The 26371-nt window shown below is 37.1% G+C and overlaps 1 protein-coding gene across 7 annotated transcripts in view; it reads left to right on the top strand.

Annotated features, from left to right (window-relative positions):
- The window catches only part of HERC1 (HECT and RLD domain containing E3 ubiquitin protein ligase family member 1), a 138138-nt gene that overhangs the window by 63633 nt on the left and 48134 nt on the right, over window positions 1-26371 (top strand). For all 7 annotated transcript variants that reach the window (XM_068958808.1, XM_068958809.1, XM_068958813.1 and 4 more), the window contains exons 14-29: window positions 610-831; window positions 2091-2243; window positions 2427-2559; window positions 3053-3244; window positions 4693-4914; window positions 6634-6807; window positions 8565-8679; window positions 8766-8886; window positions 9549-9720; window positions 11730-12036; window positions 13438-13558; window positions 14176-14227; window positions 23113-23384; window positions 24051-24266; window positions 24356-24476; window positions 25443-25680. In XM_068958808.1, the coding sequence (XP_068814909.1) occupies window positions 610-831; window positions 2091-2243; window positions 2427-2559; window positions 3053-3244; window positions 4693-4914; window positions 6634-6807; window positions 8565-8679; window positions 8766-8886; window positions 9549-9720; window positions 11730-12036; window positions 13438-13558; window positions 14176-14227; window positions 23113-23384; window positions 24051-24266; window positions 24356-24476; window positions 25443-25680 (2831 nt within the window). The remainder of the gene's footprint in view (window positions 1-609; window positions 832-2090; window positions 2244-2426; window positions 2560-3052; window positions 3245-4692; window positions 4915-6633; window positions 6808-8564; window positions 8680-8765; window positions 8887-9548; window positions 9721-11729; window positions 12037-13437; window positions 13559-14175; window positions 14228-23112; window positions 23385-24050; window positions 24267-24355; window positions 24477-25442; window positions 25681-26371) is intronic.

Genomic DNA, 26371 nt, shown 5'->3' with positions numbered 1-26371 from the left:
AGGATCCTAGTCAAGTCTCCCATTCTATATACCATTGAATAGACTGGTTTACACGGATGTTAAAACTATGAAGAAAAATCTTCTGATTCTAATTTTCTGAAAATTTCTGAAGATTAGTACTGGTCCGAACTAAAAAGCCTGACAATTACTAGGGTAGAACAAGGTTAGTTTTTTCAGGAACTAGCAAGAGTGGGGAACCCTGCTAAAGTTGAAGATCATTACCCTGCATCTGCTACCTCTCTTGATCTAATCTTTGCCTAGCCTGCTGTTTACCCCTTTCCTTCTTCCTATGCATAGATTAGCATAATCGGAGGGAAAAAGATAATTAGAACAATCTGAATAAAGCATTTGATCAAGGATCTGATCTATCTCTGAATTTCAGGTAGATTTTTGCTAGGCATGGTTGTCTAATTCAATATATTGATCTATTCTCTAATGCTGAAAATCTGCAGAAAAACTGGATTTTGTTGGTAAAGTCCTTCAGCTATTTCCATGTGTCACTAGAAAATTTTTTTATTGTTTAACAATGCTTGATGATTTTTCCTGTCAGCTCATTACTTTGTCTTCATTAACAAGAAATTTTTTTCGTGTCTGAATATTTTTCTTTAGAGAATGCAATTGGATATTATTCTGACAAGCTTACAAGATCACACCCATGTAGCTTCTTTGCTTGGCTATAGCTCACCGTCTGATGCCACAGAAGCTTCCTCATTATGCATCAGCTATGGAAATCTGTCTGATCAGACATATGCTGTCCAGAGCAGTCACCCGGATACCCATCTAGCCGAAATTTTAATGAAGACTCTTCTAAGAAATTTGGGATTCTATACCGTATGTTTAGGCCTTGTATTTACTTTTTTTTGTCTTTGTTTTTAATGTCAGTGGATTTTGAACGCTTTGGAGGGTTAATAGGTTTTTTTTGTTTTTTTTCCCCAAACTTTCATAAAATGATGTTACTTTTTAGTTTATCTGAAACAGCAGTGTCATATGTACTTGTCTCCTGAAATGGACTAAAACTAGTTTACCAGCTCTAATATTAGGGATCCAGTGTTATTACTGGTGCATTTTTTGTTTACCCTGGCTTGCGTAGATGTAGCCGATTTCATATCGGGCTAACATATTTTGTTGCTGTTACTTCAGCTCCAGAATTGTTTGGAAGATAGAATGTAATGCATTAAATGAGTATTTTTTTTATATAGAATCTTTTATGCCAATATAATCTCAGCCACTTGAGAAAGATAGACAGGCACCAGGAACGGGAGTCTGTTTAATTAACTTGTCACTTGGGAAAACTACCTTATAGTATTTCAGCAAGTGTAAGTCAGCCTTCTTAGTATGTGTCATATGGATTATTGCTCTTAGTTGCAAAATAGTGGAGACTGATGGAAAAATTTAGAGGAATGTAAGAGCAAGTGACTGACTCTTGCATCTTGTTATTCAACTAGCCAAATAAATATAATAGAGAAAATAAATTAGAGGTGTTTACTTCTCTGGCTTAGTATCCCTATTTCCTTAGCAGCAAGGTGGGTAGTTTTTAATTCTTTTCTGTGGACCTCCAAAGGTCGTTACACTGAGCCGTCTACATGTAGCTTTCTGCTTGAAAGCAGCTACGTTTTTTTTCCAGTAGAATTCAGAATGAAGTAGAGCAGCCTTCTACCTTCCAGTCTTTTTACTGCCATCCTAGATTTGTGCAAGGAAGGATTCTAACCTGAAAATCTTATTTATCAGGCCACAACAAATTCTAAAAGGGTAGTACTTATTTTGGCATGCTGTGATTTGGGGGAGGGGAAGGAAGAGAGAGAGTGTTCTTTTATCCAGTTCTTTGAGTTGAACTAAAAATATTTTGTCACCTGAAAATACCCTTTCTTTCTAGAATATAAATGATTTCTTGACAGCTATCACAGTGACTTCTGTGACATTCTCAATGACTGTAATGCAATCAGTTTGCATGATCCACTTGATTTTATCTGATTTCTTTCATAACCACAGATGTAATGCTAAAGATCAAAAAGAAAAAATTCTTTTATGATAGTCGCAAAGTATTAGAACATTTGAAGACAGAGTTTTTTTTTTTTCTTTTGTCTAAATAGGATCAAGCCTTTGGAGAACTGGAAAAAAACAGTGATAAATTTTTACTGGGTACCTCATCATCAGAAAACAGCCAGCCTGCTCATCTTCATGAACTGTTATGTTCACTGCAGAAACAGTTGCTGGCTTATTGTCACATCAACAGTGTTAGTGAGGTGCGTGTCTTTATCTGTATTTTTTTTTTAGGGAAAAAAATTTTTCAGTATGCATGAACATAGAAGTGGGATAAGATTCCTATGGAAAATCTTCTAAGTATTTGAAAGCTAGAATGTTTGAAATAGTGAACCCCTTAAATACGTTTGTATTATTATGATGTTTGGTTGTTTGTTTCCTTCTAGAATTCCAGCAGTGTGGCGCTGCTTCACAAACATCTTCAGCTTTTATTGCCTCATGCTACAGATATCTATTCCCGTTCTGCAACACTGCTTAAGGAAAGCTCTTGGAATGGCAGTGTTGGGGAAAAACTGAGAGGTAAATGGTTGTGGAAAGATCAGTAATGAAGGCACCATCGGCTTAGCGCGGCGAATTAACCTGACAGTTACTGTTTGTGTAGATTTGAATAATTAAAACATTTGGTTATTTTCCCTTTATCTATGTTAAGTAGACATCCCACGCCTCCCCAAATAGACGAGATTGACTGCCTGTGCTGGCATAACATCTCGTTCATGCTTTTGATAGAACACTTTTTACATAGGAAAAGTACAGAGTAGAGAGGATATCATCTCTGCAGTCATGTCGGTTTTGTTAGTTTTAGATGTTAGTTTTTAAGAGTGTAATTTTTTTAAGTTACTGAAAAGTACAGAAGGAAAATATGGAATGGATTTATAATCATTACACAAGACCTCTGGTCCAGTATAGGCAGTTGAGACATTTTGAGATAGCTGAGATATTTTTATGCAATTCTCTGTTGTGTGTTATGTTGTGCTTGGAATATAATTATAATCTTTTTTTTTTTTTCCTGTAGATGTAATTTATGTGTCTGCAGCTGGTAGTATGCTCTCTCAGATTGTCAACTCACTGTTGTTACTGCCAGTGTCAGTAGCTCGGCCTTTGTTGAGCTACCTTCTAGATCTGTTGCCACCTTTAGATCGTCTTAATAGACTGTTACCTGCTGCAGCCCTTTTAGAAGATCAAGAATTACAATGGCCACTTCATGGTAAGGATAATAAATGCACACTTTTAATCTGAAAAATGAAGAATGATTGGAAAAAAAAAAAACAAACTTTTTATAGTGGAACGTCTTTGAATTTTTAAGTGTCTTAACATCCGTTGCTATAAAATATTTGTGCTACAGGCAAAATTCTTAATTCTAATAGCCCAGAATGTGTATTGACTTGAGTGGGAATATGAGAGAGGTGTGGAAAATATATATTGAACCCAAAACATCAAGGTCATAATACATGGAGAAAATGTCATACGTTTGTAAAAGATGCCCTAATTTTGTTATGAAGTATTTGCCTTCATGTCCAAGTACTATTTTAACTTTCTGTTATGTGGTGTTATAAAACTTTAAGTCAATAAATGTGCCTTATTTGTTACCTTTTCTGAACAAGCCACACCAAACAAAAGTTACTGTGTTCATGAAATACAAAAATGGGAGACAGAAATCTGGCCTAGGGGAAGTTAACATTTATTTTCCAGTTACTGAATTTTCCATCAGTATTTTTGGCAAAGTTTTCTGCTTATTGAGAATGCTGTTTCCAGTATGCAATGAAGAGCATGCTTGTAGTGGAGTATGTAAATCCTGAGCAAAAAAACCTCAGAACTAAACCATTAGTAGCAACACAGTCTTGTACTGTGAGTCTTTCCCAAAGATCTTGTAGTGAAAGGAAAGACCCAACAAGATTTTTGGAATAGTTAATGCTGATAAATTGATATTGTTATTTCACAACAAACGTCCATAAGTAATTCACAGAGAGATATTTTGCTATGCTATTTGCAGGTAAACAGAATGGCTGAAAGGAAAATAACAAAAAAATCTTGATACTTTATTTTGCCATAATTGAACTGACTGTTTTCTCACTAAAAAGATGGTAGTGAGCTTGTGGAATTTTCCTTATAGGAATAAATGACGGTAAGGATATAATTGGATATACATTAGAAGGATGGCAAAATCCCAAATGAGATGTTAGGTTAGTCAATGGACTCCCGTGGTGAGGTAAGAAAGCAGATACTAGAAACTCTTATCAGGAACCAACTTGAAAAAGAGCGCTGTTGCAGTCCTTCATGGTAATGAATTTGAAGGCAGAAAATCTTGCTTGTGTCATCTATCTATGCATGTTTGCCCAGATATACCCAGAGAAATATATATTGGGCAAGGTGTACACTTGGGCAAAATGTAAAAGAGCCTTTACTTCATTGAGTAGGAATAGCCATGCCATAAATGGTGATGGCTTCTGCTGGCGATGACGTTCTAGTGTTAAGTGATCTGTTGGTCCTAACTGCTATTTCTTCAGTTTACAGACTGTTGCCTGAGGGGTAGATTTGCTGTTAACTGGCAAACATGAATAAGATTTGCAATTAATTTTACTGATTTGGGGATTGATTTTAACCTCTGGGCAATGTTGACCGACTCATTTGGCGGTTCATTGCTAATACTTTTAGGTGGACCTGAATTAATTGATCCTGCTGGAGTACCTTTACCACAGCCTGCCCAGTCTTGGGTGTGGCTTGTGGATCTAGAAAGAACTGTAGCTCTGCTTATTGGACGGTGTCTTGGTGGCATGCTTCAAGGACCTCCAGTGTCCCCTGAGGAACAAGATACAGCCTATTGGTTAAAAACACCACTTTTCAGTGATGGAGTTGAAATGGATATTCCTCACTTAGGTAAGCTGTCAAATATTAGCTTGCTATATTTGTGGATTTGAAATACATCTTATTGCTTTTTAATGTAATTTATTTCAAGCTCAGAAGGTTAAATCACAACTTGCTGTGGGAGTTGCATGGTTAGACAGCGTAATATCCAATTTTTAGCTTTCTAAAGTTGATGAATCCAGCTGTGCATATTTCTTAAATGTTGGTTTTTAGCAAAATCAGCAGTTTTAAGGTAGGTGGCAGTAACTGAAGTTGTGTCAAATAGACTAGGAAATACATTTAAATGTTCACCATGTATGTGTTGTAGGAGTCCCAGTATTGCAATGATTGATTGAATTTCATTTATCTTCTAAGAGAAATAATCAAAACATGTCTCTACCTTTAGGAGAGTTACAAAAATATGGATTTATTTAATGAGCTGTTCTTTTCAGTTTTGGGACTTGAGATGAGAAAAGATGTTTTTGGTATGACAAGTTACAGACAGCAGGTTTTAGCTGGGAGTCAGCAAATTGAGGAAGAGAATAAAACTGTCAATTTTTTAAAATACAGGGTTAATAACATGATCATCATCAATTAACTGGATGATAGGGCAGAACCTTCACTGAGTTCAAAGATGACACCAGGCTGGAGGGATTGTTACTGTGGGGCAGGGCTGCCCTTCAGGGGAACCTCAGCAAACTGAATGGGCTTACAGGACTTCAGAAAATTCACCAAAGACCAATGCAAGGTCTTGAACCTGGAATGGAATAGCCCCATGCAACAGTACTGGTTGGGGGGCTGCCTAGCTAGGGTGTCTCTTAGCAAAAAGATGGGGAGTCCTGGTGGGGAGCAATTTGAACATGTCAGCAGTGTGACCCTGTAGAGATGAAGGCCAGCCACGTATTAGATTGTAATAGCCTACATCTAGCCAGAGAGGTCCAGGGAAATCATTGTTCCCTGTACTTGACACTCATGAGGTTCTTTCTGGAGTACGAAATCCAGTTTTGGGGCCTCCAGTACAAGAGAGATCTTGACAAGCTGGAGCAAGTGCATTGGTGTGCCGCTGAGATGGTCAGGGGCTGCCGTACATGAGGTGAGGAGTGGCTGAGGTAGCTGGGTTTGTTTAGCCTGACCGAGAAAAGAGTAAGGGAGGTTCTAGCTGCAATCCTCCATGACCTGAAGGAGATCTGCAAACAAGGTGGAGCCAGATCCTTTGGAAAGGTGCAAGGCAAAAGGACAAGAGGCAACAGTAACAAGTTGCAGTAAGAGAAATTTTGATTGGGGGGGGGGGGGGGGAAAGAAGAAAGGAACGTGTTCTTCACAGGGAGGAGGATAAAGCCCAGGAACAGGTTCTGAGTAGATCATTTTAGACTTACTTATGAGACAGTACTTTGAACAGGATGGGTATTTGAAGATACAATAATTGCAGCTACATGACTGTAAAACAGCTAGAACTAATGATAAGAGAATTATGGTATTGAAGCTGAGCTGGATAACACTTTCTCCTAGATCTTCATACATTTTACATAAATTGTAGATGTATGTAAAGAAAATACATTTTACAAAATTGTAACATTGGCTCACTTTTGCTTATCTAACTTTTGACATTTTAGTCAAACAAGGAGGCTTATTGGTTTTGTTTTCCTTGAATGAAAAGAAGAGAGTAAGTTGTTTTATAAGCTGTTAAAGATAGATGCGTGTAAGCCTCAAAATTTGCAGAGTTTAATTCGTTAAGTACTTCCCTTCTGTTAGACAAATGCATGAGCTCCTTATTAGAAGTGGCCCTGTCTGGAAACGAGGAACAGAAGCCGTTTGATTATAAGCTGAGACCTGAGATTACTGTCTATGTTGATTTGGCCTTGGGTTGTACAAAAGAGCCAGCACGGAGCCTCTGGATCAGTATGCAAGACTATGCTGTTAGTAAAGGTAAGATGCTGGAAAGATATAAATGTTAAAATTATATTACGTGCTTTGACTACATGCCTAGCAGAGTACTATGTTTTCTTTGGCAACAGCTTTTAATTCTGTGACATGATAAACTTATTCTAGTGTCGTGTTCCAAGGTGTGTCTCTTCCCTTTTCTGTATTTGCTTTTGGTATGGATTCTTCTAGTGTCAGACAAACATGCAGTTCAGTATTCTTCTTCCCTCCAAATTAGAAAAAAAGAGAATCTTGTTTGCTGGCTCAGGTGGTTGTGTTTCTGCTGCATGGTTTTCTTAGCAGAGCAGGCTGAAACTTGCAGTTAAAAAGAAAAATTGATGGGAGGTGGTGGGGGGGAACGGGGAAGGCAAAGTAACGCACAAAATATATTGGGAACAGGACCAAGGGGAAAGTGATCCTGTGTTTTCCAGTCTCTTGAGAGGCAGGCATTACACACACTGTTAATGGTTCTTCATACTTATCGTCTGTAATCCAGATTCCCATCCTGACTCCCAGGTCCCCTTTTAAAGGAGATGCACTCAGCAGTGCTGTCATGCTGTAGTTGCAGCATGCTCTCTCTGCCTCTGCTGGAGACAAAGATCATTTGCTTAAGCTCTGGCCAAGCAAGGCCAGACCAAGAAGACAGTATACGGTGTTGTGTGCCTGTTCAGAAAAAAAACAGAGAACTCTGTTGCCAGTAGGAATTCCAGTAAAAAAAAAAACTGCTGGTTTGGCTAGTTGCATAATCTGAGATGAATGGGCTAATCTGTACTATTTGGGGTATGGAATTTAACATTTTAGAAGTAGGTATAGTCCTGCTCTGTTTGCAACGCAGGCTGACCGAAGGTTGTACGGTGATGATTAGCATAGCGTCAAATGCAAAGACTTGCTGGGGAGCAGGTGTGTTACACCAAGCTCCAAACACTTGCGAGGCCACATAGGTCTTTGTGATTTCCAAAGCAGTTTACCAGTATTCATAAGTAATGCTTCATAAGAAAAATATTTTTATAAAAATGTTTATGTAGGTAGAAAGCTTTTTTGTTTGTTTCAGGGAAAACTGTGACACTTTATGGAGGCTTCCTTGGCAGTAAGGTTGTTTTGTGGTGGAACAGCATTGTTTTTATAATGGCCCTTTTTTAAAGTGGGGAAATGTTTTTCTTTGATATGAAAGTTACCTGTTTCTGGAAATACAAGAAACCTGATATTTGATATTTGAGACCTGAAAATGTCTTGTTAATATTAGCAGTGAAGGTTGTGCTTAAGCCCTGTTAAAGTCGGTAGTTGGCTTCCGACTGTTGGAGATGAGGCTTTTTAAATCATAAGTTAGTCTGTGTAATAATTTCTGAGTCCGGTTTCAGCCTCTTATAAGAGAGCAGGAGGTCTCCAAGATACTGTTTTTGTACAAGTTTCACGTATATCGGTGGCTGGCTAAAGGAAAGCAATTCAATTCAGTATGTTTGCTTGAAAAAGAGGTTGCAGCCTAAGTTTAGCAGTTGTCATCTCTCTTTGACTCACTGTCTGGCCAGTTTGCATGCAGCGCCTTGGCTGGCTACAAGGCACGAGTGCCTTGAGTAGACCAAAATACATGTGTCTCTGAAGCAGTATATGCGTGAATTATTGATGTTAAATTTATTTCTTAAACATGAAGTCTGCTTATAAATTGGAAGATGTAAATGAGAGAAGATTTTTTTTCATTATGTCATTGAAAATGCATTTATTGTTGGAAACGATGGCCAGTTTTGAGGAATCCTTTCTATTTTCAGATTGGGATACTGCAACTTTAAGTAATGAATCACTACTAGATACTGTGTCCAGATTTGTTCTTGCCGCTCTTCTGAAACATACAAGTTTGCTTAGTCAAGCCTGTGGTGAGAGCAGGTGAGAGCTGTCTTTAAAAGCTCAGTTACAATTTTTAACATAAAGTTTATATGATCTTTTGAGTTTTGGGTCTCTTCTCTTTGTAGGTACCAGCCTGGCAAAGCCTTGGCAGAAGTATACCGTTGTGTATATAAAGTTCGAAGTCGCTTGCTTGCTTGCAAGAACATGGAGCTTATTCAGACGAGATCGTCCTCAAGAGACAGATGGGTAAGAGTGGAAATCTTATTTTCAGTTCTTCAGGGTTTACTGTGGGTTAAGAAAATATTACATAATGAAAAGTAACGGATGAATTCAGTACATAAGTCAACATACTCACATGTTAATTTCATGTATGTTGCAGGATTTTTTTTTTTATTCAAAAGTTTTCAGGATTTTTGAAATGCAAATATTGAATACATAGTTAAAGGGCTATTAATCTGTAGTAGACGTGGTAACAAGTCGATTTAAGCAAATTATTGACAATAATTGAACAAAGCACAGTCTGAAGCCTAATTTTAGGAGTAAGCATAGCATGATTATGCTATACCGCAGGACTCTGAAGTCTAGATGTAGATTGGGTAGCTGTGTTGGGGTAACATCCAGTGGTTGCTAAAGCATTTGATGCTGAAGTGTCGAAAGTTTGACACACGAGTTTGCAAGGAGACAGTATCTTTCCACAAATAATTTGAATAACAGTTGCTAAAGGAAACTTAAATTTCCCAACTTTGAACATAAGCAGCTACCTTGTTTGTTGTGTATTTCACCCAACATCTGAAGTGCCTTTGGATAGCGAAGAAAAACGTTTTTTAATGCCTTATGTCCTATTATGTTCAGTTTTTATTTTAGCGAGAAGTAATTTCACTGTAGTGTTTTTTGTTTCTTTAATCAAGATGTTAGATAACCAGGAATCTGCTGATGTTGATACTCAAGAACATTCTTTTACTCGTACAATTGATGAAGAAGCGGAAATGGAGGAGCAGGCAGAACGAGACAGAGAAGAAGGACACCCAGAACAAGAAGATGAAGAAGAGGAAAGAGAACATGAAGTTATGACAGCTGGTAGTAAGTACTAGTTACATGTGTGAATGTTGCAATATGCTTTAGAAGAACAGTAAATTTTCCTGTCAAAGGGAAAATGGGGAAATGTTTGAAAGGATTCTGAAAGTTTTGTCTGGATAAGCATTGTTAACAGTTTATTTTTATAAAACGGACCCTTTTTGGGTCAGGAGAGCCTTGACACAAGGAATGTGAATACTAGGCAAACGGACTGCCTGTGTGGGCAATTCTCAGGGCATCTGACATAAATCAACACTTCTTATACATACCAGCTACAAGACTAACAGGTTTCATATTCTTTTCTTTGAACTTCCATTTAATACATCTCTGAGTTGCCATCAGTGTGCATATATGCAATTTATTACTATGTTTGCAAGTGTTAAACAATCTTGTGTATAATAGCCTGAAGGGTTATCTTATTCTGAAGCTTGGAAGCAAAATTGTTCGCTGTTGAACAAAATTGTTCGATTGTTCGTAACAGTGAACTGGCTGGGTTGGAATTCACTTGTGTCATTGAATATATTTTTGATTTTTTTTAAATTATTTATTTAGGCTTTTAGTTGAAGTTGAGTATTCGTAACAATATTTTGTAACAGTATTTTCTTACGGGTTTTCTAAACAACTTGCTTAACCCTTTAAAAGATTTCTTGGAAAAGGTGGCTGGCTTGGGCTTGTAATTGGGGTCAGTGGGGAAGTTAACACTTAATTTTTCCTATTTTAGTCGAGCGTTATCCAGTCATACCTAGTTGTTTTTTCTATTGTTACCTCAACATTCTCAGAGCTGGAAAACATGTTAGCCTTGGAAAATTAGTGTATGTATTAGTGAATTATTATTAGTGAATGTATATAACCTAAAAAAAATGAAATTGGGTGACTTGAAATATTTTCCATAGATATTTAATCCTGCCCCCCGACCCCAACCACTGTTCTTCCAAATACCGTTTTCTCTTTCCACTCTTTGCTGCCATCACTCACTTTGCTGGCAGTGCTTATATTCCCCATTAGGACTCCCAAATTCCTATTTGGGATCTTGTAGAGCAAAATGTATGTTACAACTTTAGTTTGTGTATTATGTGTCATTATATCCACAATGCGTTAGACTTTACTGAAATTGTACTATATAGTTGAAGTGCACATGCAGAATATGATTTATGTTTCCAGAAGGTGTGCGCATGTGTTCCCTGCTCAGTAGATCCAACATGCTTTTGCTGCTTGTTATTTGCTCATCACGGTCGGTGTTCTCAAGTTCTACACCGACAAGGTTTCTGGGTGGAATAAAGGAAATGTATCCAGAAAATTCTAGCCATTAAACAGTGTTACATGCACACGTAAGTAGGGAGATAACTCTCTTACTGGGGATCACTAAGGAGAAGATTCCGGCATGCAGAGTCTGTTTTGTGTCCTTGATGTCTTGCTGATTCCAACTGCTAACAGCAATGGAGGAAGTGTGTGGATTCGCCTTCGCCTCTCCAAAGGGGAACTGAACCTTCTAAAACAAACAATCCGTGCGTGCATGAGAACTTTAAGTCTTTGGGCAGAGATGATGCAGTCTCGCATGCAGCTTCTTTGGAAGAATCTACAACGTGACACAAAAGTGGAATTAAGCAAAGTGAAGGCTAAAATTTTTGATAGTATCTTCATTGTACTGTTTCAGTATTGAATTACAGATGTGCTGTTCTCTGGAATACAGATTTAAAGGCTCACTACCTAATAATCTCTCTCTTTGATGCAGTTCAAACAGGAATTGGATTGCAATAAGATACTGATAAGTGTTTAGTGTTCTTTCAAGTTGTATTTGTCCTCTTTGTTTTAAACGTAACGTTGCGTTAATGCTTAATTTAACCTGCTTGTGTGACTTCTTTTGTAGCTTTGTATTTTTAATGTATTCTTTCACTGCTGGAAAAATATTTGTCCTTTCTAGTGGAGCAGTTTTTGGCCTAAGCTATAGATGAATACTTTGTTCTTTGGAGCTTGGTCTAAAAGTTAAGACCTTCTTTTTGTGTTGCTTGTTACAGAAATATTTCAGTGTTTCTTATCAGCCCGTGAAGTAGCTCGCAGTCGGGATCGAGATAGGATAAACACTGGGACAGGGACTAGACTTGATGATCAACCTCCTCAGTCTCAGCAGGAGCGAAGAATCAGCACTGATCTGACAGAAGGTCAAGATGTGTATACTGCTGCGTGCAACTCTGTGATCCACAGATGTGCCTTGTTAATCTTAGGAGTAAGCCCTGTTATTGAGGAGCTCCAGAAGCGAAGGGAGGATGGACAGTTACAGCAACCTCCATCTAGCACTCCTGAGGGGAGTGGACTCATGACGAGGTGGGATTCGCTAATTACTTAGAGGTTGTTCGGTCTTCTGTGCTTCCTTTATGATGGATTAAATAACCTCAGCTTTCCTCTAAGGATTTTTAGGAATCTTTTTAGAGGAGGATTTTTGCCTGGAGCAATGTTGATGTTTTGTTAAGAATAGCGTTTTGTCTCAGTTTTTTTTGCCCACACTGACAAAACTTTGAAAAGAGTTTGAGGGGATTTTATTTTGTGAAGACCGTATTTATTTCTCAAAGTTGGGCTTAGCAATGAGGACAAGTTATAATGAAGTCCAGTTATTCTGGGGTACAGATAATTTGATGCAATTAAAAATTTCCTTATTTTTTCGCAATCTGATTTATGTTTGGGTTTTTTATTACTGGAATTGTATTTTCTTGAGCCTTAGCGAAGATAGAATAGTGACTAAACATAGACTTCTTGGATAAAAAAAATGTAGGATATGTTTGAAAGTGAAAATTGCAAAACTTATTATGAAAAAGTGTCATTCATGATTAATTTCTAATATCTTTGGCATATGCAAGACATTTTTGCTGGGTGCAGGAGAATAACAAAATAAAGCTAGATAGTTCATTGAATGGGAGAAGTATATCATTTAAAAAGTATAAATATTACACTATATTTTTAGAAAATATTTTAATTTTTATAACCTAGGATATTCTTGGTAACGTAGTGTTGTTTTAAACTTGATCCATTTTAATTTTTATCCCAAAAATCTTTGTATATGTGTATATTAGGTTATAACACAGGAATTATTAAATTTGATTTATTTGGGTCCAACTCTTGGTAGCTGTTGCTACTTTTGAGCTTCTGACACTACTTAAGATTTTAATTTAGTGAAACACTGTTCTGACATTTTTCAATTGTATTTACAATGAAGATTTTAATGGAAAGTTCAGAAAGGGATTATTTATTTTCAGTACCCTTTTATTCTTTTTGCCTCCTTGTTGAAAATCTAGTCCCTAAAGCATGGGTAGCTGCCTCTGTCATTGTCAAAGTGGCTTCCATCTCCAGGATGTGTTTTATGGGTGGATTTTTAAGAAGTGAAGTCCTTTTTCACCCACTTACTCTATCTCTTATTTTCTTGTCCTCTGATCTCAGAAAAAAATACATAGGCATACTCTGTAGATTACTTAAAAGGCACTTGAGTGATCAGTCATTTGAGGCTGCCAGCGGTTCAGTTGGCCGGTAAGGGTGTGAAGAAGTAACAAAGTTTACTAAACAGCGTAATAACTGAAGCCATCAGAGCACTTTTTTTCCCCTCTGTGGTGTAGCCTTGTGATGTTCTGTGATAGTCCTCTCCCTCCCAAAAACCTGTGGTACCTGCTGAATTTGACTATTAACTGTTACTTTTGACTAATATAAGTATTTTTTGTGTGTGTGCATATGAGGCAGGAGTGAAAGTCTTACTGCAGAGAGTCGCTCAGTCCATGTAAACTCAAGCTATAGACTGATTAAGTCAAGAAGTGAATCTGATTTATCTCAGCCAGAATCGGATGAAGAAGGTTATTCACTGGTAGGTAAATTAGCATTACATATTTAGAGATTATAGATATATTTTCCAGGTGGGAATTCATGTTAAACGTTTGTCATGTTTAGTGTCATTGTGTTTCAGTATAGAGAAAGTCACTGCCGATAACCAGTACTGTTAAGAGAAAGTAATTGTGGTAAAAAAAGCAATTGCAATTATTGAAATTACTGTAGTTCTGTTAACTTTCTTATTTTTATGGGTAAGAGATGCATGTTAAACAAGCAAATGTTAGGCACCACGTGTATTTTAAAAAGTTGTTGTATGTATGTGTTTTTTCTTTTTTTTTTTTTAATCTCATTTCCCATAAAGGATTTATGTAATTGGTTCTTTAGTACACCATAATTTGGAATATGTTTAATGATGTTTTGTTGGTTCCCTGCTGCTTTTATTTATGGCAGTTATTTACAGTAAGTAAGGTTTTTCTTGAGTAGTATTTTGTGCTTTTGTATGTTATTTTCATTAACTTAGATTGTTCTAATGAAGAAAATTTGCTATTTAATCTCACTTTATTTTGACTTTCCTAAGCTTTTCAGTGCTTAATCTTGGGGATCTTTTTTGTTATTCGCTTAAAGACATGAAGCCTTATTAATCTTTTAATCTAGAGCGGACGACGAAATGTTGATTTGGATTTGGCGTCATCACATAGAAAGAGGGGTAAGTATTTTTTGTTGTTACCTAGTGAGTATTGATCTGAATAAACGTTAATAAGTCTTAGATTAAAATGTCATTTGCAGTTAAATACAATACAAAAATGACAATCAGGATATTAAAAGGGAGTGTTTAAAAACAACATTCTGTATAAGTATTACCTGCGCTTTATTGTGCTAGGATCTATTGCTCAGTGGCTTGCTTATGGTATTTCCTAGGTTATAACTATTTCTTCCAGTCTCTAGAATTGTGATGTTCTTTTGAAGCAAGTGAGGATTTCCATGAGTTCAAGTAAATCAGGAACTTTCATTCTAATTTCACTCACTTGAATTTAGCAAGGAAACCCTGGCAGAGAAGTTCAGGGTCAAGCGGAGTTATCTACGCTTGTGCTAGCAATGAAATTTTCCCATAAAATGTACTTGCATATTCAGTTCTAATCCAGAAAATAAGGCTTAATTTGTGCACCATCTCAACACCAGCACACCTACAGAATCAAACAACCGCTCCTCCCATTACTCCAATATAAATCAGATTTTTAGCTTTTGTACTGCTTGTTGTTGCTGCCTCATTCTGGAGAATCTCAATGAGCTTCTTCACAGAAGGTGACGGAGCAAAGACTATGTTTGTACAGAGCCATTTTACCATGGAGTCTCACTTCTCTCTCAGCAACACACAGTCTTTGCTAGAATTGTGAATAATTTCTGTTGCATGATTTCTGCTAAAATTTTGGGAAAAGTTTAACAGGAGTTGCAGTGGGTTGTGATATGTTTGAGTTAGGGAAGCCTGGATACCATTGGGTAACTTGCGAGTTCTCTTTTAATAACCTTCATTCTTAAGCAAGGTACTGAAAGGTTGCTTGGTTTTTAAAAGCCTTTTGGTGGAATTGTAAAGTAAACTATATCAGTGACAAAACTCGTAACGCTTAAATTTATGAAATAATATGGAAATGAATTCCTTGTATGTGGCTATTCAGTTGAACCAGTTCAGCAAGCAAGAGCTGTTCTTATTGTGACAGTACCCCATCTGTTAGCATTCTCAGTGTTAGGAGATCTGATAGAGTCTCAGTGAGTGCCCTGATCCGCAGGGCGTTCTTTGAAACTACCATTTTCAGTATTGTTGTTAATCTTATACGTATACCTTTACAGCTCTGTACTCTCTCTCTTTTACATCCTAAAAGTACTCCAGGAAATCATCCTGGCTTGGATCTTGAGATATACCATATCTTATGGATTATAGCTGCTGAACTGCTGGTTAGACTGAGTAAGTTATTTTGGTCATGGGCTACAGGAAATAAGGAGTAATGCAAGAGTAGACCTTATCAGCCAGCCAGTCAAAAGAAGCACCTTTTTATTATACAAAAAGGTTCTACACCAATGTATGTAACACTGAGGAGAAATGGGGATAGGGGCAGCTGATCTATCCTGAACCTAAAGAAGCTCAAATAGCTCGTTTGCAAACTGAAAATGAACTCTGTGACACTATCTTCTGCTAGCTGGCACTGGAGGGCTTATTTTCCTGTCTCATGATGTTTGCTTCCTCATACTCATCATACAGGAAGTTGCTGATTCTTGCATTGTACATCAGAATCATTTTCAGTAAAAGGTACAGTATTTTGCAAGTTAGTAGCTCTGGTATCTCAGCAATCCTTGGAATGGCTTTTGCATTTCAGGAGTATTGCAGATTTTGTTTAGTCTGGTATTTGCAACTGGAGGTTGAACAGCATACACTAATGAAAATTTCCTACTCCTGCCAGACGATATGGCTGTATTTTAGTTGATGACCCATACTAGACACAGACAGTAAACGTAGGGTGCGTTTCCTGGGACACATTCCTGACACTTACATCAGTGTCAGAAGATCTACAAAGATCTGTGTGATCAAGTGGACAAGATATTCCACTTGGTTCTGTTTAAGGTCTTTGATTCCATATGAAATGTCTGGTCTTTGTAATCCTAGTTGATCTTCTAGAGCTGAAGCGTGTCCCTGTGTTTGGTTAGGATGTAAATTGCAGTTGTAACATAGGCAGCGCTCTGAAGTATGAGAGAGTCTGAAGCGCTTACTAAGGGTGTTCTGACTGGTAAAACCCCTTCAGTCTCATCTTTGTTGTTCTGACATGCCTTTATATGATCTAATGAAGGGGACATTTATGTTCATAGTTACCTCAGCTCGGAGAATAGGAGGAATCTTAAGTTCTTACAGCGTATTGTTATTCTGCTGTGCTCCATCCAAAGTTGTTGGCAAAACAGATTAAGGATTTCCATCAAAATGAGCAATCTGTGTTTAAATTTTCTACACTGGTTAAGAACTGGAGGATTAGAAGAACCCTAGTCTCCTATTTATGGCAAGTAAGCCATTGCAACGAGATGACTAAAGAAGGCTGCAGCATTGTTCTTAAAGATGTTCTGCAGCTGGATTTCTAAATACCACTGAAGGTGGATTCCCCTGTGAAACAACCATTGGACATTTAAATGAGAAATAAGCAGCTTATTTTTAATTATTAGTCTTCTCTGAGATGTCTTTCCATAGGGACGTTTGTCTTGTGCCCCTAGGACTTCCACATATGACCTGCTTTTGACTGGAAGGTGTTATGCCTCTATAGGAGAGACAAGGAAATGAAGGAAATGTGCATGCCATGGGGTGCTAGAGATCTCTAATTTAAAAGTGAAGAAGATAGTGGTGCGTTACAACAGAAGTATGCATGAGAAACATTTCCCCAATTACATTTTTTCTTGTTACTTTTTTTTTTTTGTAGAAATGGAGACCATTATTGCTTAAGGAACTTACAGCTGCGCTTTTCAAATTGTTGCTGGATTAAATGTTAGGTTGGCATAGCTATGTGGCGGAAAAAAAGTGAAGTCTTACAGTACCACAGGAACCACTTCTCATTTCTTTCAGTTGAATGTTTATTATTTAATTTGAAGGGAAACAAATTTAATCGTATTTCTTGTTGTGTGGACTTGAAACTACAGTGAGATATCAGTCTACAGCAGTCCCTGGAAAACATTTGTCCTCCAACGTGTATCTCCCTAAACTGTGTGAAGAAAGTTGACAAGCAGTACTAATTTGGAAGCCTGTTTGTTTGTTTTTGGAAGAGATTTCCTTCTGTCACCGTTGTTTTTCCTGTAGGCTGTGCTATTGTGAAGGCTTAACAGGAAATTTTCTCTAAAACAAATCTCCTCAATATATGGGCATGAGGAGATCCCATCTCTTCTTAATGAGCTTACTAGAATTTAACCACCCTGCTTGCAGCACAACCTTGACCACACATGATGTTTCTGGCTGAAGTTTTGTAGGGTTAATTTATCTTCAGCTCTGAGGAAAACAGAAGTCCTCTCTCAGTGCTACAGACATGTTCTCCAGCTAGATTCTTTGATTTGGACATAGGGGTGAAGCATGACAGATGTTAAAGTGGGATTAAATGTCTGGCTGCAAGTCTTGTGTCTGTGTAGTTACACGTATGTATCAAAATGTAAATAACTGAGTATAAATGGTATCCAGTATGTGGTTATGGGTTACCTAATATACCCTGTTCCTAGGGCAAATATGCCCAGTGTTCAATAAGGAGGGAAAACACCTGGCCCACAGAGTTCCCAAGATCGCATCCTTCTCCTCCACTTCTCAAGGTTCATCCGGCTAGCATAGGGCCTTTTACCTCTGAGGACTGGCTCCTGATCACTCTGAACCCTGCAAAGTGTGCCAGGAGCCAAAGACACCCATACCGTAACAAATTCTAAAGGTTGGTTCCCAAAGTACTACCTTGATCTGTTGAAGCTGCTGACACTTTTGATGTCAGCCTATCTGCTATCTTCAGGAAAATTCCTTATGGAAATCTGCGGAAGTAGACAACCACAACTCTCAGCATGTAGTTGGAAGGCTAATCAACTTTCACTTGAAATATTAGAAAATTCTTCAGACAAGAATGGCTAGGAATCACTGTTTTCTTTGTCAGATCCATTTGGAGTGGTTATGCTCCAAGAAAATTCAGGTCAGTCAAATCTCCCCTTTATTAAGGGAGACTTGGGACATTACTTTTATTTTCTTCCAGAAGCGAGTCGGTCCCACACTGAAGCAGCAGAGGATGATTCTGTGTTGCTTTTCAACCAGCTCTGGTATTCTAATGACAATTTAGTCAATTGTTAATGTAGTGAGAGACTCATCAGATTTTTCAGCTCTCAGAAATGTCTGTAGTGTGTGAATGTGCCTCTTTCTCCTTGCTCCCCTCCTGCTTTCCCCCAGTGCAATCAGCAATCTCTGCCAAGTATTCGATCCTTCCAGAGTTGTCAAAGAATGTCCTGCGCGTAAGGTGTCAGTGAGTGGTTCTTTTGTGGCAGACAAGAAGAGTAATTCCCTCTGGAGTGGGTTGGTTCACTTTAGGATTTCTGTTTATTAAATTCCGTAACTCACTATTCCAAATTCAATTCTTTTTTCCATAATGATTTAATCCCACTGTTGGTTATCGTCCGATTTATGATATGAAAGTTCGTCCTGTTCATACATTGCAATGAGGAAAACAAGCAGTAGAAAATCTACTGATACTATATGTTCTTTCTGTGGCCTTACAGGTGAGTGTGGAAGGAAAGCTTTTGTCTTTTTACTCAGTTACATCTTAGCCACTCGGGGCAATCTTTGATCTAATTGCCTTGTTCCTCCATTTATTGTGTCTAGTCAGAAACACCACAGCTGTATTCCTGCTTCAGTCATATGATCATCTGAGTGTCTTGTTCCTTGCTGTTTTTCAGTTAGTTCTGAACTAGTCAACTTTTCGTTCCTGTTTTAAAAAAAAAAAAAAAAAAAAAAAAAAACCTTTCGTAGAACTTTTGCCATGAGGGGTGATGGGTACATCAATATTTTCCCCTGATGTGAGCTTCCGCCCCCGCCTTTTTTTTTCCTCACTTAGGTTCATCTTTTTAATTTTCAAATCCAGAGAGTATGCCTCAAAATGTTGCACCTAGAGGATGTGGTACACGGAGCTGTATTCTGCGTTAGATACTTATAGTAAAGAATGCCTATTTAGAGATGCAACCACAAACATATTTCTAGACATATAAGTGTGAGTCCCCATCCATTAGGTTTTTTTACTTCATATAATTCTTATTCAGTGAGTTTCAGTGTGCTTCTGTGTACTGTAGTACTTTCTTACTGTTTGCTGTTATTTGAATGTTTAGTCAATTAACACAGTCGGGCAGCTTTGAAAAAAGCAGCAACTTAAATGAAAACCAAATTAAATTATTTTAATTTTGTGTGCCTGTAGTAACTTGAATTCTGCATTTTGAAATAGATTGTTTTTGAGTAATAAGGAATGTAAACATGTGTTGTTTATGCATGTAAACTGTTTTGAAATGTTTTTTTTTTTTTCCTCTGAAAAGGAGGTGAAGAATATAGAAAATCCATTATCTGGCCTGTACTACCTCAAAACAAAATTGAATCTTTTTTCCAAAACTTTGCTACTTGATGTCTTTAATATATGGATTGAGATGAGACTGATTATTTAAACGAGAGAGAATAATACGAGGAAGAAATTTTATAAATATGTTGTCTTCTGTTTCAAATGTCTGCTTTTGTCTTCTGATTCTTGTGTGGTGTAGTGTATTTACTCCTTTTTGGCCAGTTGAGCCCCAGAAAAAAGAAGAGCTTCAAGCAAGTACCTGATGGCATGTTTATTTTTTTTTCTCTCTAGCTTCCTTACATATTTTATGTTCGATAAAGTATGTATTGCAGCTTTGCCACATTCATTTAGAAAACTCATTATTAGAAGCTGGCTTTATAAGGACAAGTAAACTCTCTTTTTACTGTAATCTCAATGTTGTTATGTGCAGCTCTATTCACGTGATTGTAAAGGCTTGTACAAGTCCTAAGGTACAATCAACTCCATGCAATCAATACTGCACAGAATCCAGCTAAGCTAACATATACACATAGTTTTGATTGTTTTGTTGATACTTAACAACTTCCAGGTAGAAATATTTGTTTCAGTTCTAGATTTGTGCCCTAATTCTTAATTGTTTTTATTCCAAAATATGCTACTTTAATTTACGACATTCTTTTTTATTTTTAATCTTAATACTTTCAGTTATAAATTGTCTTGTTTTTTATTTTAAATCTGTATCTCATAATCATTGTTTTTTTATCCTGCTTGATACTGTTTTTAAAAATTTTTTTTTATGTTTAATTATTCTTACATTTAGTACTAAAAATGATTAGCTAAGACTTTTTTTTTTTTTTCAATTATGAAATAATTTAGTGTTTTGTTAATATATGGTGGATTCTTTTTCTGTAAGAAGTTCCTTTGTTGACTATCAAAACTAAGTTGTCTTCTGATATTTGTTAATCCTTTCAAGGGTAGCTCCAAAAGCACATGATCTAAGACATTCGAATTGCTTTTCATTTCTTTACAATTCCTTTGATTCTGTGCTGTGCTACACAGAGGCATAGCATAGGACAGGTAGAGAATAGGGAAGCTAATGTCGCTTTGAGGTGCCTTAAGCTCTCCTGCTAATGAAACACTCTAGGGCTCGAGGAGGCTTTTGGAATGATTTATTGCTGTATAGGCAACATTTCATGCACTTGGTAATGATTTGGCTACGCGTCCTATAGGAAAACTGCAGTTTCATTTACCTGCTCTCCTGAGCTTTGTTCACCATGCGTATGCTAGGAAAAACTTCATTGGATTGAAAATGGGCATTTTAACACCCCTTGATTCTCACCTGCCCTATTTACCTTGTATTTCTCACCTGCCCCTTTGGCATATAATTAAGATTTAAATAGAAATCTTTAAAGTACTCTTAAGAATGGACATTAAAATTAGGACGAGGTGATGTCTGTCTTTACTTTTGTTTTAAATATTGTTACCCAGGTACGAGTCTTAAAATCGAGTAACAGAATTTCTTTAAATTCTTTCATAGTATGCCTGACAAATTAGACTGTTTTTTTTGGAAATCGGGTAGTACTGTTGTCCCAGAAGCTGGGAAATTGGACAGACTCCTCTGTGAAAAAGCAGTGATTAAAATTAATGTTTCACTCTATCCTTGTGTTATCCAAAATAAATCTGTATGTGCATATATTTCTGTCAAAAACATGATGTGACACGCTACTGTGATGGTTCTTTCTGAGGCCACTGTGATTTATTTAATAGCAAGTGTAAGGAATACCATGCAAATGCACATGAGTATTGTTTACAGAAAAGGTAATGGAACGTGTACAATTTTTCATATTTCATAACCCCAGCAATCCAATTTTTTGACAACTAAGTGGAGATTAACTTGTATTCTGTACTTAATTTACAAAGGAAAATCAAAATTCCACGGTATTTTGAACTTACAAATTGTGGGAAGCTGCAAATTGTGACCTGCAGATACAAATTTGTTGGCAGACAAACAAGGCTATTAGCCTTTTGCGTCCGCCTGAGGATTAAAAAAGGCGGAGAATGGATAGTAGGAGCATTGTCCACGTTTCAACCGCTGCTATGCCTGACTTGCCTCGTGCCGGTGTGCAGAATTCCTGAGTTTACAGAGCTGCTGCAAGCAGGCAGTGTTTAAAGGAAGCCTTGAAACTAGTATCCAGCCCTTACCATGGGAACTGTTCAGCCTCACTGATGAAACAAAGCTTTCCACAGATCAAATTTCTATAAATTTGTATGACTTTTTCCTGGAAAAGGATAAGTTTCATAAAGTTTAAGGTTGATTCCCTGCAGGCAGAGAAGTGTTAACGTAGATTTGCATTGGAACTGCGAACGGACTGTGATTCCTTAGACTTTCTCTGTAGTTCCTTGTGCGCAAGAGACATTAATATTGCAAAATGCTGTGTAGATTATTTAGGATAATTTAAACTAGGCTTCCAAAGAGAATTTAAACCTAAATTAGGTTTCCATATAGGTCTGAAGATGTTACCTATTTATGTAGTTCAAAAGTTCTTTTGAGCAGGGTCTGTCTTGTGATACCTTGCATAGCTCCAAGTAAGCTAACAGCATGTACAAAAATAACAAAATACCAACTTGTGTGCTGGTATGTCAGTTGAATGTTGATGAAGGTGTGACTTCAGTGGCATTTTACTCATTTTTGCTAGGGATGCAGTTCTAGCAACACTTTTTGTAGACAAGATCAAATAATTATGATGATGAATATGTTCCAGTGCTACAGATTGATGCTCATTTGAAGGAGTATATTTACTAGTGTATATATATAAAGTTAAAGGTAGTATAATGACATGCAGATGTAAAATACTTGCAAACAGATTTGTAAAGTTGCCAAATAACAGAGATTATAGGTCTAATATATGCCATAGATAAAGTTATTTTATATTTAATATAGGTGTGTCTATCCATCTGGAATCATTACAAAGTAAATGTTCTCTGTTAGTCTAAAACCAAAGTTTTCCGCTGGTTTACTTGCCCTTCTGCACTCATTAATTCTGTAAATATTTCATCCAGAAATAACATTGTGCTCTTTTAAAATTATAAAATGTATAATGGCTTGAGTAAAAACAAAACCACTCATGTTTTATAATTATTAAAATAAATATCCAAAGTGCACATTCCTTTTGTAGCAGATCGTTTTCTTTTCTTTACTATTTTGTCATTTAGCTGCAAAGCATTTTTATTCAGCGTTCTAGCTTTAAGCTGAGCAGTTGAGTGGCTTTTACTTTTTCATTTTCTCACTTGGCAGCGTGTTGCAATAGTGCTTAACATAATTAAAAGAAATACAGCCTTGGCTTTAGGGAGAGTGCTGTAAATTTAAATCAAGTGTTTCGCTCTAAGTTGCTTAATGCATGGTGTAACTAAACATGAGTACCCATTGCCCACCTGTTTGATAGCAGCAGTTCAGTCTTTACCTACTGTCAAAAATGTGTTATCTAGTGGACTGGAATTTATGAGACTTTATTGTGCGTATGTTTAGGCGCAATACACAGTCAAGTGGAACCTTTAAGTGACTCGTGGACTCGACTAAAACACAGCAGAGACTGGTTGTATGCTTCCTCCTACTCATTTGTTGAGTCCGATTTTGATCTCTCAAGATCTCTTGGAGTTCATACTTTGATTGAAAATGTTGTCAGCTTTGTAAGTGGCGATGTGGGAAACTCACCAGGGTTTAAGGAGCCAGAGGAAAGTATGTCCACCAGTCCGCAAGCATCAATAATTGCAATGGAGCAGCAGCAGTTAAGGGCTGAAGTGAGTTGCAATTTAAAACCTTTACTTTTCATATTTTCATATTTCATTACTTACACTCGTTTGATGGATCTTACTTTTTGGAATTAATGTGAGAGCATTGAATCCTTTTTCCTCTTTATTTTTTTCTCTTTATTTTTTTCCTCTTTACTCTATTTTTTTCTTTTCTGTATTATCAAAATTCTGTCTTAGCAAAGACTTTCTCCCCTTTTCTGCTAAAAATTTTTAACTGGAACTTGGAACTTATGCAGAGCTGTAAAAGGAAACTTAAAGAATTCTCTTTATAAAAAGTGTTTGAGTTAGGAGTAAAGTGTAAGGGTTTTTTCCCCCCCCGTTTTTTAACGTATCTTTTTCTTTACATAATGTTCTGAGCCTCTGACTTGGATTTCAGAGGCGCGTTGATATGGTTAGAACTTTCAGTGTAGGCTTTGGAATGACACAAAAGCATAACTGCCTGCAAACCGCTTCATTTATATGAACCTTTCCATGTAGCTTATTTGTGCTGGCTGAATTAGACGAACTGCTCTATTACCTCAAAATCAAAAGGCATCATGCTGAAAAGAAAATTTTTTCTTTAAAATTTGTTGATAGTTGAAGATGATCTCATTCTAGTTTCAAAAGATACTTGCTACTTATTTCATACTGTCTTTTGCTTGCTTTTATTTTTAGCTTCGTTTGGAAGCGCTTCATCAGATCTTAGTACTTCTGTCAGGGATGGAGGAAAAAGGCAGTGTGCCATTAATGGGAAGTCGTCAAGGGCCAGGATTTCAGTCTTCTTCATTGCTTACTTCTGTTAGGCTACAGTTTCTTGCTGGGTGCTTTGGCTTGGGCACTGTAGGACATGCAGGTGCCAAAGGAGAGAGTGTACGATTACATCACTATCAGGTATGTGGTTTAGAAATTAGTTTCTGTTGTTTCAATAAGCGAGTGATAAAAATGTATCAGTTGTTATAATAGTAATTTGTTTGATCCAGGATGGTATCAGAGCAGCCAAGAGAAGTATTCAAATTGAAATCCAGGTGGCTGTGCACAAAATTTACCAGCAATTATCTGCTACATTAGAAAGAGCTCTGCAAGCTAATAAACATCACATAGGTAAGTGGGAAAAAAAAAAAGGTAAAGTATCTCCTCTGATATGCAGTACAATAGCTTATATGTTTAACAAAGTAGATTTTGATATCAGTGGCCAGAGTTCAGAGATGAAGTGTTTGGCTGACTTCTTTTCCTAGAAGAGATAAGCTTTTTCTGTCTTAATTTGGTTCAAGTGTCTGCCCTTTTTATTTTACAACTGGTATTATCAACCTTTCTATTACTGTAAGCTATATACCGCAGTCTTTCCTACTTCCCCATTTCTGTAGTGTTGCAAAGTGATTTATAGGTTTGCAGAGATAAGCAGTTTTCTGAAAATATGAAAAAGTCTCCACTTCTTTTTCCTTGATTCAGATGAACTTTCTTTAACGCCATAAACCAAGAACAGGGCATCTTGCCTGTTTTGAAAACTCTCCTGGCCTCCTGTACCAAACTATTGCTGTGTGCTTCTGTCCTTAAGGAATAGCTGGAACTCTACACCTCTGTGTGCCTTTGTACATGCAGTAACTGAGGGCTTCAGTACAGAAGAGAGCTGTATAATTTAGTTTGTTGGTAGAACCTAATTGGCATGCTTATCTGAGTTGTTCCATTGGTTTTACTTGCAGCTAAAATGGAATCAAAAGAAATTTCTTGTAAATGAACTGGAAGTACAGGCAGAAATTTGAGTATTTTACCCAGTTATCCTGACCTCAGAGAGAAGGTTCTTCCTTCTTTTGAGATTTAGCCTCAGAACATTTGCATCACAAACTGGATGGCACTGTACATGGCAGTTTTCCTAGACAATATTGGCATAGAGCGCACTGAGTTAAGGGGGCTACAATGGTATAGCAGAAAGACAACCTTGCAGTTTCCGACAGAAAGCTAACTCTTTACTTGATAATTTAGGTCATTAAATTTTATTAAAAAATTAAACTGCTATTGTTCTGTCTTAGTATTCTTACTCTATTAAAAACAACTTCATTTTAATTTTAGAAGCACAACAGCGTCTTCTGTTAGTAACAGTATTTGCTCTAAGTGTACACTACCAGCCTGTCGATGTCTCCTTGGCCATTTCCACTGGTTTGCTAAACGTGCTGTCACAGTTGTGTGGCACAGACACCATGTTAGGACAACCACTGCAATTGCTGCCCAAAACCGGTATTTCTCAGCTCAGCACAGCTTTGAAAGTAGCCAGTACAAGACTACTTCAGATCCTTGCTATCACCACGGGGTAAGTATTGAATGCCCCTTTGCTTTCATAAAACTTAATCTTTTAGCTTTTCGGCACACTTTAAAAATAACTCTTCTTTTGTGTGAGCTTTCTTTAGGACAATAAATATTGTTCGGAAGCATATAAATGAAGAAAAAAAGGGTAGTTACAATGTTCATGGGAGAGATGCACATAGACTGATTAATATATTTAAATTGTAAATGTAGAGTTTGGAACAGAACATTTGGTAACTGTATGGAATGTAAGCACTCCGCTCTAAAATTCTTCTCTCCTTTCTCTAGCTTGGCTTTGTGTCTAGATCTGCTCAGTTGATAGGATGAGGCTTCCTGTTGCTCTGTAAAAGTCGTTTGTGTGAAAGTGATAATAATGTGGTAGGAGTTCTTCAGAGCAGTACACTGTGCTCCTTTTCAAAATATAAAGTTAATTTTCTGAGGGATACCAGCATTGCTTGTCTGTTATTAAAACAAAAACAAAAAAACCCTTTGGAAGCTGCAGTGGGGTTCAGTTTGATGAGCTAAGTTGCTCTTTTTGCCCTAGAAAGTTTTAGAAAGATATCCTTTGATTGTAGTGATTGTGCAGTTTTACAGTGTCTTAGAAATAGAGTTCAGACAAGAAAAATCTGCCAAGTTCATGGTTATTTTCCCTATGTGACCTAAGTACTTACATGTAGCTGTCACATTCTGCTAAAATG

Source organism: Struthio camelus, chromosome 12, assembly GCF_040807025.1.
Source record: "Struthio camelus isolate bStrCam1 chromosome 12, bStrCam1.hap1, whole genome shotgun sequence".
NCBI lineage: Eukaryota > Metazoa > Chordata > Aves > Struthioniformes > Struthionidae > Struthio > Struthio camelus.
The sequence above is the reverse complement of the archived record's forward strand: the minus strand, read 5'-3'. Positions and strand labels throughout refer to the sequence as shown.